Source organism: Octopus sinensis, linkage group LG2, assembly GCF_006345805.1.
Source record: "Octopus sinensis linkage group LG2, ASM634580v1, whole genome shotgun sequence".
Classification (NCBI taxonomy): Eukaryota; Metazoa; Mollusca; class Cephalopoda; order Octopoda; family Octopodidae; genus Octopus; species Octopus sinensis.
Window position 1 is genome coordinate 97,223,081 of NC_042998.1, and position 13,037 is coordinate 97,236,117.

Here is a 13,037-nt window from a genome sequence, read left to right on the forward strand (position 1 = left end):
GTATGATTTCAGTTGGCTTGACAAGTCTTCTCAAGCATGGCATACCTCTAAGGGTCTTGGTCACTTGTCATTGCCTCTGTGAGGTCCAACATTCGAAGATCATGCTTCTCATCCCATGTCTTCTTGGATCTACCTCTTCCACAGATTCCCTCCACTGTTAGAGTGTGACACTTCTTCATACAGCTATCCTCAGAAAAAGAGTGATTGATAAATGCAAATGAAAAAGTGACCTAAAAGAGAATTAGCCAATGGTGGAAGTGGTGGGCATGTCAGGAGGGCAAATGAGAAGGTAGTGGGGGTGGTGGATTCAGTATGTGCAGATTGAAAGCTTTCTTCTCAGTTTATATGTGGCATGGTGAGGTATGTAGAAGAGATAATAGGGTGATGAGGGGATATAGAATAAGCGTGGGGTCTGTAGTACATACAAATGAGCAAAGGCCCTTATCTATTTATATGAGTATGTATATATGCACTTATACACATGTATGTATGTACTTATACACATGTATGTATGTATGTATGTATGTAATGTATGTATGTATATATATATATGTGTGTGTGTGTACGTGCATGTGTGTATATATATGTGTATGTGTGTGTGTGTGTGTATATACATACATACATACATACATATATATATATATAATATAAATAATATATTAATATATGCATATATACATACATATATATATATAATATATTAATATATGCATATATACATACATATATGTAAATACATACATATATATGTATATATATACATGCATATATGGGTACATGACATTAAAAAAAACGTTGAACACAATGAAAACGAAAACATAAAAACAAAAACATAGAAACGAACTTTTTTCAAACAACGAAAAACACAGAGTACAAGACGTACAATGCAAGGAATATTCCCCTTCTTCAGTTGTCTCTGTTTCATCTACTCCACGTTCGAAGGTAACACATATTAAGTTTAAAGATTTAATTAACAGAATATATTCAATAAGATAAGTCATGTTTTTATTTTAAGATATATTGTTGAATTTTGTTCGATTTTTTTATTGTAAAATGACGTATTTTTATATATATTTATCTTTTCTTATAAGATAATATATGTACATTTATTTAATTATTTTATTGTTTTTATCTTAGACCTGATGAGTGACTATATTTAAATTGAATTGATTTTATTGTTTTCAGCTTGAAAATATAGCCACGAAACACGTGTAGTCTATTTACTAATTATATATTATTTATTTATTATTTGGTACTTTATTTAGTTTTAGGTAAATGTTTTATCGTATCTTTAATTTTTTTCTCTATGGTATGATTTAAGTATACCATTGTTGAATTGCTTCATGGTGGTTCTACTCTAATTCATACACACACACACACACACACACACACACACACACACACACAAACACACACACACACACACACACACACACACACACACACACACACACACACACACACACACATATATATGAATGTATATAACTCATTCAGCATATAAAAATGTAGAAATGTGTATAAATAGTATGTAAATATATGAGATCATATAGAAAATATGAGAACTCAGTAATGATAATGATATTTACCTGGACAGAAATCAGTGTTGCAATAGTCTGTGATAGATCCTTGTCCTTCACAATATGCTCCACCATCTCTTGGAGCTGGTGAATCACATTCTCGAAAACGTTGTCTTGTTCCTCCTCCACATGACTGGCTGCAGTGATTCCATGATGACCACTGACTCCAACCACCATCAACTAATAATGAAAATGAAAATAAAAGAACATGAAGGAGAATCACACAAATGCTTTTTGGAATTCAATATTTTTATTGATGCTTTTACAGGGCAGCACTTTTGGGTCTGCTATATAAACCTATACAAGCTGTTTGCTGGTGTGTGTGTGGAGGGGGGTGTCAAGTGCTGCCCTGGGGTGAGGGGCACACTCTCTACACTACTGTATGGCGATGAGCTTCTCTAGACTAATTGACATTCAATACAACATTGTAAGATAATGAATTGTTTATAGTGTTGCCATTGTAAAAAGTGTCAAATTGTTCCTAGCCTTCAGTGTCTACTCACAAGGTGGACTAAATCATTTGAGAGGTAAATGTTTTGGCTGTGCATTCAAGCTTTAACATCAAGGAATATAAACATAGAACAAGAGAAAGGTTGTGTAAATATTACATGTGGTCCATACTATTATATGATGCAGAAATATGGATACTGATGAAAACTATCTGTCAAACTAGAAGCTTTTGAAAAATGGACTTATAGAAGAATGTTATGAATATCTTGGTTAAAACATAAAACTAATGAAGTGCTAAAACTAGCAAATTCAAAAAGATCATCATTTTCAACTATTGAAAAAAAAGGAAGTTAATGTACTTTGGTCACATATAGGGTTGGCCAAAAGTCACCTGAGAGTAAGTCAAAACCTATCTAACTCCAAGATTAAAACAAAAATTATTTTATATGAGACTTCACTAATAAATAGACAAATGTTGAAAAAAGAAAAAAACGATGATTTTAACTCACAGCATTCAATTATTAAGCATTCATAATTGGAATGAATAAATAAAATTGAATATTGAGTAATTATGGGATTTTGATTTACTGTCGGGTAACTTTTGGCCAGCCCTGTAGTAAGAGCACAAGATATACAATGGCTATTACTAGAATTAAGGGGGTGAACTGCCAGAATTATTAGCATGCCAACTAAAGTGCTTAGCAGTATTTCATCCATCTTTATGTTCTGAATTCAAATTCTTCCAAGGTTGACTTTGTCTTTCATCATTTTGGGGTCGATGAAATAAGTACCAGTTGTATACTGGGGTTCTTATGAGGTTTGCTACTGAGGAATACATTGTTTTGCAAAATAATTCTATAAAACATAAAAGCTGCTTAGAGAAATAACATTTGTCTACATTAAAAGTATATAACAGAATTAAAGTCTCTGAGGAAGTTCATATATTACAAAATATATATCTTCACTTTATTTCATTGATTCAATAAAGACATTTCTTTAGCTTGGGAATGTCAGAGAAATATGTTTTTTTTTTGTGTGTGTGTTGTGTTGGTGGTGGTGTGTGTGTATGTGTGTGTTGGTGGTAAGGGCTTCAGACCTTATTTTTTAAATTGACCGAAATAGAAATACATATTACAAAAGATTCAATAATCAATACAATATAAATTCTATAAATTTGTGTTAAAAAAAAATTTTCAGCATCCAAGTATTCCATGGATGTAAGTACAGAATAAATATATTTGATTGTCATACTGAAACTGACTTAAGAACCATATATTGTCTGGGTTATTGTTTAGCCCCAGGTCAGTCTTGATCAAACACACCTATGATCAAAGATGTCCCAGCTCTACTATCTGTCCTTTTGTATGTCCAGGACTAATTATTGAATAAGACCATTATTTCTTTTTAAGATGGTAGAGTGTACTTGAAGGAAGATTTGCAGACTGAGAGTTTTCCTTCATTGGCTGAAAGCACCATACAATAGGGATCTCTGCTAGTGAGCACTTAGTTTAGCTCTCTTATGGTTGTTATAATTGAGCTCATCATATTCAAATATACAAAATGGTAGTTAATATTAATCAGTTGCCAGCAGTAACTTTATAAACTTCAATGGAAAATAGGATATTAGGAGCAAACTAACCTGAACATTTGCCAACTGTGCATAGTCGGCTCTCATAATTGTTACCCATACAGTCCTTTCCATCATGATTAGGTTTAGGATTGTTACATAAACGGTATCTTAACTGATGGCCTTCACCACATGTTTTGCTGCACTCTTGCCAATGGTTCCATGTCCCCCATTCACCATGGACTTTACATTTATATAAAACAAAGCAAGGATTTATAATAAACTGGTATTAAAAAAATAAAATAACAAAAAACAAAAACAACAACAATGCTACTGTTAATTAGTTTTTCACTAGATGTATCTAATACAAGATAATACAAAAATATTTTGAGAGAAAATGGTCTTTAATCCTTTTCATATCAAATTGCCTTAGACTGCTATTATTTCTAAGATACAAAATTCATTTTAAAATGTTCACAAAATTAAAACCTCCCATCACATTAAAAAGTTTTTGTGAAGTTGTGTCCCAAATACCAACTCAACAAGGGAAAAGTTGTTTTACAAAATTCTTCCAATTCCTGATTATTTTGAAAATTAATTCAAATATATGATCACAAAACAGTTCATTATAGTTACTTATTATTTTCATATAAAAATTTTGAAGGAAAAAAAGATGATGATCCCATCTAGTTGTTATCAGATGAGCTTCTCTTTCATTTAGTATTGAAATTATCAATTGCAGGAATCTAAAATAATTTTTTTACAAATTCTATTGTTAAATCTGTTACCAATTAAAATGAAAATATATCTGAACCTTCCAAAATGTCTCCAAAATTCCTCACCATGCACCTGTGTTTTCCTAATCACTAGATTAAACTATATTACATACAGTATGAGAAGATCTAAAACGTCAAGCATCACTGGTGCTTGGCTCATTCACATATCCCAGCTCAACAATGAATATATTTCACATTATCATACTAATTATATAAAAGAGTTAATATAAAAAATACAACAGTAAATTGTAAATTAAAATGAAAATAGTTTTATAAGATTGTTATGTCAAAATATAATCATTATAAATTAGAACTATAAATTCAGTTATTAACTCAATACTCACCTGGACACTTCTTCTTGTTACAAAGCTCTTTCATGACATTATTGCCATCACATTCTCTCCCACCATACTGTGCAGGAGGATTGTTACATTGTCTACGGCGGGCACGGACACCAACTCCACATGTCTTGCTACATTCTTCCCATGACAGCCAGGGTCCCCATCTGCCATCAACTAAAAAATCAATATTATTATAGTGAGGAATTTGTTTCAAAAGTCCTTGAGTATTTTTGTCATGGGGTAATATGTAGGATTAAAAAATAAAACAAAATAAAACAAACAAAACAAGAACATTAAAATATAAAATAGTATTAAATATTAAAATAGTATCTAAACTTATCTCTTTGTTTAAACATATACAATTATTATTGATTGTGACCACCTCCCTTGAGCCTCTCCTTTTTCTCATTCCCCCTCATTTGCTACAGTCACCACATCTGGTCAACTCAATCAGCCCAGGGCATGGCCCAACACACCTCTGTCATCATCTCTTTCTCTCCTCACACTCCCTTTATCTTATTCTTTAACTCACTCTCCTTTGTTTTCCAACTTGGGTATCCATGTATATACTCTGCACAAGATGCTTACACCTGTCCCCTCTATACCTTCAATCTCTCAACTGGCACTGATTCACACCTCTTTAATACTACTCTCTACATCTCAGTTGAGGGGTTTTTGTCATGCAAAATATCCAGTGACCCTATCACTGCTGGTGCCACAAAAAAGCACTGGTAATTGTACCACATAAAAACCGCTGGTGCTGGTACTACATAAAAAACACCCAGTACACTCTGTAAATAGGTAGGTGTTAGGAAGGAAATCCAGCTGTAGAAAATAAGCCAAAACAGACAATGGAACCTGGTGTGGATCCTGGGTTTACCAGCTCCTGTCAAACTATCTAATCCATGTCAGCATGGAAAACAGATATTAAATGATGATGATGAAAAATGTTCTTTCTAACAAAAGTTAATAATGACATATGAGGAAACTTCCTTTGTGTATAATAATTATTTCTAACTTAGATATAAGGCCAGTAATTTTGAGAGGAGGAGGATATTAAGTTAAATCACCCCAGATACTGTACTTGATTTGTCTTTCTTAATTTATTAACATTGGTGGGATGAAAGGCAAAGTTGAGACTGCAATAGGATTTGAGCTAAGAATGTAAAGTTCTGGAATAAATATTGGTTTCAAATTTTGGCGCAAGGTCAGCAATTTCAAGGGAGAGGACAAGTCGGTTACATCGATCCCAGTACTTGACTCGTACATATTTTATCAATTCTAAAAGAATGAAAGGCAAAGTCAACCTCAGTTGGATTTGAACTCAGCATGTAAAGATAGACAAAATGCCACGAAGCTTTGGCCTGGTGAGCTAACAATTCTACTAGCTTGTCACTTTAAAAGGGCTGGAATAAATATTGCTAGGCATTTTGCCCAATGGTCTAACGATTCCGCTAATCTACTTATCCTCATTGTGTGTAATGATAAAAATAATCGTTGTATTGAGTGAGACTTTTACTGTCATACATATAATAGGTTATGAAGGAAAAACTATGAGACAACACCAGCTTCATAGCCTTTTCTTCCATATCCTCAATTAAGCTGTGTTCTAGTTGGTTCTGTGGTCGTACAGTATCGTCAAGACAGTGAAGGCAAAGGTGACACAAAAGCTTAATTATCATCTCACACACCCAAAGATAATTTTAACTTAACTGAGACTATATAAAAGCAAGACTAACTCTGAGGCATCGCAGTCTGATGATGGCTAGCTGGCTCAAACTTTGAAGTCACTGTCAACAACATTCTTGTGTAAGAATAATAAATTTGTGCACTACAAAAGTATAGAGTAACCCATCAGATTAATGTAAAATTGTTTTTATTATATAACTGGACATATAAACAAACATTAATATACATACATACATACATACATACATACATACATACATACATACATACACACACACACACATATATACATATATATATATATATATATATATATATATATATATATATATATATATGATCATGTGATGTGTATGGATGAAGATAGCAGTGTAAAGAAGTGCCAATCTCTAACTTTGGAGGGAACCTGTGGAAGAGGTAGACCCAAGAAGATATAGAATGAGGTGGTGAAGCATGATCTTTGAACTTTGAGCCTCACAGAGGCAATTATTAGTGACCGAGCAATAATGGCGTGCTTGAGAGGACTCATCAAGCCGTGCACCCATGCTGGTGGTATGTAAAGAACACTGTTCAGTGTTAGGCCTCATGGAGGCAAAGTGGCTGAGTTCCTTTCGAGTATTGGGCCTCATGGAGGCAATGACTGAGACCTTTGGCATTATGTCATGTTTGAGAAGAAGACTCATCAAACCAAGCAAAATCACAGTCTTGACAGATACCAGTGTCACGCAAATTGACACCTGTACTGGTGTCCTGTAAAAACACCCCGCTGTCATACAAATGGCATATAAAAGTACCCATTATACTCTCGGAGTGGTTGGCATTAGAAAGGGCATCCAGCCATAGAAAACCATGCCAAATCAGACTGGAATCTGGTGCAGCTTTCCAGCTTGCCAGTCCTGGTCAAACTGTCCAACCCATGCCAGCATGGTGAACAGATGTTAAATGATGATTATGATTATGATGATGATGATGATGATATATATATATATATATATATATATATATATATATATATATATATATATATATATATATATATAATATATATATATATATATATATATATATATATATATATATATATATGATGATGATGATATCTATCTATCTATCTAATCTATCTATCTATCAATCTCTCTCTCTCTCTATATATATATATACACACATACACTCACATATAATACAGATAGACACATACAACACACACACACACATATAATGCAGACACACACACATACACACACACATACACACACACACACACATATATACATATACACACATGCACACATATGTATATGCATGTATATATATATATATATACAGACACACATGCATACATTTGTATATGTATGTGTATATATATGTATATATATATATATATATGTGTGTGTATATATATCATCATCATCATCATATATATATAAAGAAATATCAATTTTTGATTATCGATTTTGATATTGTAGATTCATATACATAGTCACGAAATGCGCGTCATCGTTTTAATGCGTATTTTAATGTATTTTTAATGATATTTTAGTATAGAAATTTATACTAAAGTAATTTATAATAAAATCGTTTTAATGTGTAGAAATTTTTAGTACAACGTTAATAATAATATATATAAATTTATGTAATATCTTTCAGTATTAATTGAATTACCTTATGGAGGTTCTATCTCTTAATTCTATATATATATATTATATATATATATATATATATATGATGATGATGATGATGATGATATATATATATATATGCATGCATATGTATGTGTATATGTGTGTGCTTGTGTGTATACACCCCCACAACACCCCCACACACTAATACAGATACAGATATATATGAGGTAAAAATGTTCATGTATTGACTTTACCTGGACAATCATTCAACGTACTGCAAGGAATGAATTCTTTATGAGAACCAACACAAGGATTTCCACCATTTACTGGTGCAGGGTTGTCACATAAACGTGTTCTGAATGTTCTTCCTTCACCACAAGTTGTACTGCATTCTGACCATTTATTCCAGGATGACCACATGCCATGAACTAAAATAAATATATCCAGCAATAACTCGTTAGTCTTCTTTTATAATCTCAGCCACAGTTATGATACATGATAGGAAAGTAAACAGTCCTCAGTACTTGACTGTTACTTTATTTTATCAACCCCAGGTTGATGAAAAGCAAACCTGACTTCTGTGAGATTTGAACTCAGAATATAAAGGACCACAACTAAATACTATAAGACATTTTATCTGACACTCTAATTATTCTAGTGATTAGCCACGAAATAAGTAGAGGCTATTAAAGTCAAAACTATATAGATACATGTTAAAATAAAATAAGTGGTTTTCTAGTCCAAGATATAATGTAGACACAATATTGAACAGTTAAATAATATACTAAAATAAATAAAATAAAATAAATAATATATATATATATATATATCATAATAATAATAATAAAAATAATAATAATAATAATAATAATAATAATAATAATAATAATAACAGAAAAAAGATGGTGTAGGCACACACCGGAGGGGGTCACAGAGAACGAGAGAGCAGCCATACTCTGGGATATGCCGATACACACAGATAGAGAAGTTGGGGCCAACAGACCAGATATAGTTGTCAGAGATCATGAAGAAAAAAAAATGCTTTCTAATTGATGTATCAATACCGGCAGATGACAACGTGTCTCTAAAAGAAATGGAGAAACTCTCAAAATACAAAGACCTGGAAATAGAGGTAACTAGAATGTGGAACCTGAAAACAGAAACAATTCCTATCATGGTGGGTGCATTAGGCATGATAAAAAAATATTCAGACAAATACATAACAAAAACACCAGGACTTGCAGACACATATGACATGCAGAGAATTGCACTACTAGGCACTGCACACATCCTACGCAGAACACTTTCCATACAATAACCATCAGAGCATCACAACAAATCACAGCACATACCCAAGGCACACAGAGCTGCGCTCGGTAGTGAAGTGAAAGCACGCTATAAAAATAAAACTACTGAATAATAATAATAATAATATTGTTGTATTTAGGAATGGTCATTTTGCCAGTTTAGCTAATAAAAACACACACACTATATATTTGGTGTTACTTTGCTTCAGTGTTATTCATTTTTTACATTAATCTTAATCTTATTTTGGCCAGAGTTCTTTCGTTACACTCCTGTGACCTCATCAGTGGTCCTTTACTTTCTTCTTTCTTATTGGTGTGTCTCTCCTTACTAACGGTCAGCCATTTTGTATTTTGTATTCCTATTGTATGTCTTCATTTGCACAAGCGTATACCTCTATGTGTGTCTATGTTTAGTTAGTATGTGTGTGAGAGGGGGGGAGTGTCTGTAATATTTGTATCTCCTGTTTATATACGTTCGTGTAATTTGTTTTTTGTTTGTTGTTTGTTGTTTTTGTTTTTATTGGCTAAACTGGCATAATGACCATTCCTAAATACAACTATACCTGTTTCAACACACGATTTCACATCAAAAGTCTTGCAAAACAAATATATAAATGTAATAATAATAATAATAATGATAATGATGATGATGATGATGATGAATAAACATAATACAATAAATATAATACAATGAATATAATACAATAAATATATAATAATTAATATCTAATAAATATAATATATAATAAAAAATGAAACATAAAAATTAAAATATAGAATTCAAAAATTAGAGCTAATAGCTAATGAAAAATAATAAAAAATGCATTTCAATTATGTAGACATAATACTGATACAATACAACTATATAATTTTTACAAAAAATATGTTTAAGATGGATAAAAGTTCTCACCAACTACTGTTAGGGTAGCTTTGGAATGTTCTGCTCCAAGAAAATTTCTAATTGAACATGTGTACAGACCAGAATCTGTGAGTTGGGCTCCCACAATTCTAAAATATAAAAAAAAAGATTAAATAGCTAAGGGTATAAAGTTCTGTCCTGTGAATTACATGAAAAATTCTGGATATATGAAACAAGAATTTGTATTCCACTGTACTGGAATATCATCATTAGCCTTGCTATGTAACTATTTTCTTTAGTTTACCATTACAAGGAAGTAAAGGAACCTGGAAAATTATCTTTTAGGAAAACAATCAGCACCATCGTCGTTTTAAAGTCTACTGTTCCTTGTTTGTATGAATTGAACAGAATTTGTTGAGGCAAATTTTCTATGATTGAATACCCTTTCTGCTGTCAACCATCACCTGTTTGCAAGGAAGGGAATATTTTTTCCATGGTCAGATAATTTTTTCACAGATACAAATGTCACTGTTTGTTTGATGGTAACACTCATCAAGTGTCATGTGATGTTGAAGCAAGGAGTCACATCAACACACACACACACACACACACACACTCTAGCATACACACACATCGATACATACGTATGTCCATCAAAATAATTTCCAAAGTAAAAAACAGAAGTTGTGTTTTTTTATAAGAAAGTCATAAATGCTAGTTCTGAGTAATTTATGCCTTTATGGCATATAAGGAAATATTCCAAACAATTTTCAGAAAATGAAGTCTTATTAAAATTAACATTGTAGTAAATTTATAGGTGATTGAATAATACATCTGATTTGAATATTAAATGCATGCTTATACTTTTTCATAAAACAAAATGTGTAAATATATAAGATATGGATGTGAATTAAACTTCATCTGTCATGAACTATGGTTGCAGCTGCAGCTTAATCTTGTTTTCATAGTATTTCTAGTTCCCAGTTCTTCCCATATCAATATGAGAGAATAAAAACGTGAGGACCACTGCTGTATATGTATTCTTTTTATTTACACATTTTTGTTTAAAACATAAACAGGTAAAAAAAAAAACGATTTTGCCAGCTTTGAATTAAAATAGAACAAATGTTTGTAAAATTTACCTCAATGAATTGTTTTGTAGCTGAGTAAAGCGTTCTTCTGAGGAAATATCTACAGAATATTTTACCCAAGTTACTTCAGGAATTGGGTTTCCTTCTGGAACACAATCCAGTGTAACCTGGTTTCCTTGGTCAACTTTGGTATTTTGGGGTTTTAGTTTAAATTTTGGAGAATCTATAAACAGTTTTAAATATAAATTTCAAAAAATTGTAATGTAATTACAACACAGCAATTTGCATGTAGATTAATAATCTTTATAATATTTAAATTCCTATGACTGATCTTAGGTTTAAAAGTTCCTTTAATTATAGGTTTCTATATAATTTTATTAGTAAGAAGCATACTACTGACATATGGAATTGTGATTATTTTACTTGGTATATTTCTTTAAAGAATTTTAGAACAGGTATTGTGAGATCCCATTGAGGATTAAATAATAAATTTGATTTATTGGAAAGTCTGGAAACAAAAAGGTGAAGTAAGACAAAGAACTGCAAGCAATCATTGAGAAATTTAAAAGTAATTGGAAATATTTACAAGTATGAATGTCCTTTTAATACCAACCCTTATGAGACCACTTGATCCTATATTACAAACTTCCTGACTAAAGTGATTTAAATTAAAATCTGCCATCTAAATTTCACAATAATTTGTTTCAGGCAACAGGTTAATAAAGACAAAGTTATTTTACTAAATTCTACATTATTGTCCAAATGAACTGAAACAGAGATAATGTATTTCAATAGAAATTTGGTAACAAACGGGTAAAAGAAAACTATAATGTTGATAAAAGTAAGAAATGTTAAAACTGGTCTTAGATTATTATTTAAATGCAAATATGTCTTGGTCATATATACATATACATATATATATACATATATATATATACATACATACATATATATATATATATATATATATTATATATATATATATATATATACACACACACACACACACATATATATATATATACACATACACACATATATATAGTAAATGCTTAAAATATTAATTTACTTTGAATATCCAATATTGCAACTCCTTCTGCACTTCCGGCATCATTTGTGGCTACACATTTGTATTCTCCTGCATCTAAACTCTGAAAAGAAAATGAATTTGTAAATTTATTTTGTTAACTAAAATTAATTGAAACAAACCAAAAAGTAGTTACTTATTATGTTGTAAATATTATATATAAAATATATTTGGAAGTCAAAAATTATACAGATTTAACTTTTCTGGAAAATAATCTTTAAACACATGGTTCACTCTGGCAAAGTCTGTTAATTGCAAGGGAAATATCCATCCCCTCACAACATAGAGATGAGATTAAAAATACATATTTGAAATGGAGGAGTACAAGGAAGAAGATGCATAAAGTTAGCAATATTTATTTTTGTTTTATCTATGACAAAGTTCTTACAAATTCATATTGGTGATAATCATGTATTTCAAAGCATTAATTCGAAGTTAAGATCATAACTTTTGAGTTCCTTAAAAGTTGCTGGTCCATTAACTCAATTGGTTGGTATTCATAGAAATGTAGTGCAGTCAATTCAAAGAATATAGTAGAATCTCAGAGAGATGAATAGGTAGTTAATTAATGCTTTATGTCTGCCTTATATTATAGTGAATGACTGGGACATGAAGATAATTGCTGAGACGGTTCACTAAAGCTAATAAGGCAAGTTTTTGTGTTTTCT

The 13,037-nt window shown here is 31.3% G+C and overlaps 1 protein-coding gene across 2 annotated transcripts in view; it reads right to left on the minus strand.

The window, feature by feature from the left end:
• LOC115225415 (hemicentin-1-like) overlaps positions 1–13,037 on the minus strand; it is a 410,505-nt gene that overhangs the window by 53,532 nt on the left and 343,936 nt on the right. For both annotated transcript variants that reach the window (XM_036498554.1, XM_036498555.1), the window contains exons 42-48: positions 12,352–12,433; positions 11,334–11,505; positions 10,243–10,340; positions 8,280–8,453; positions 4,718–4,888; positions 3,670–3,840; positions 1,590–1,760 (exon numbers count right to left, since the gene is read on the minus strand). In XM_036498554.1, coding sequence (XP_036354447.1) covers positions 1,590–1,760; positions 3,670–3,840; positions 4,718–4,888; positions 8,280–8,453; positions 10,243–10,340; positions 11,334–11,505; positions 12,352–12,433 — 1,039 coding nt within the window. The remainder of the gene's footprint in view (positions 1–1,589; positions 1,761–3,669; positions 3,841–4,717; positions 4,889–8,279; positions 8,454–10,242; positions 10,341–11,333; positions 11,506–12,351; positions 12,434–13,037) is intronic.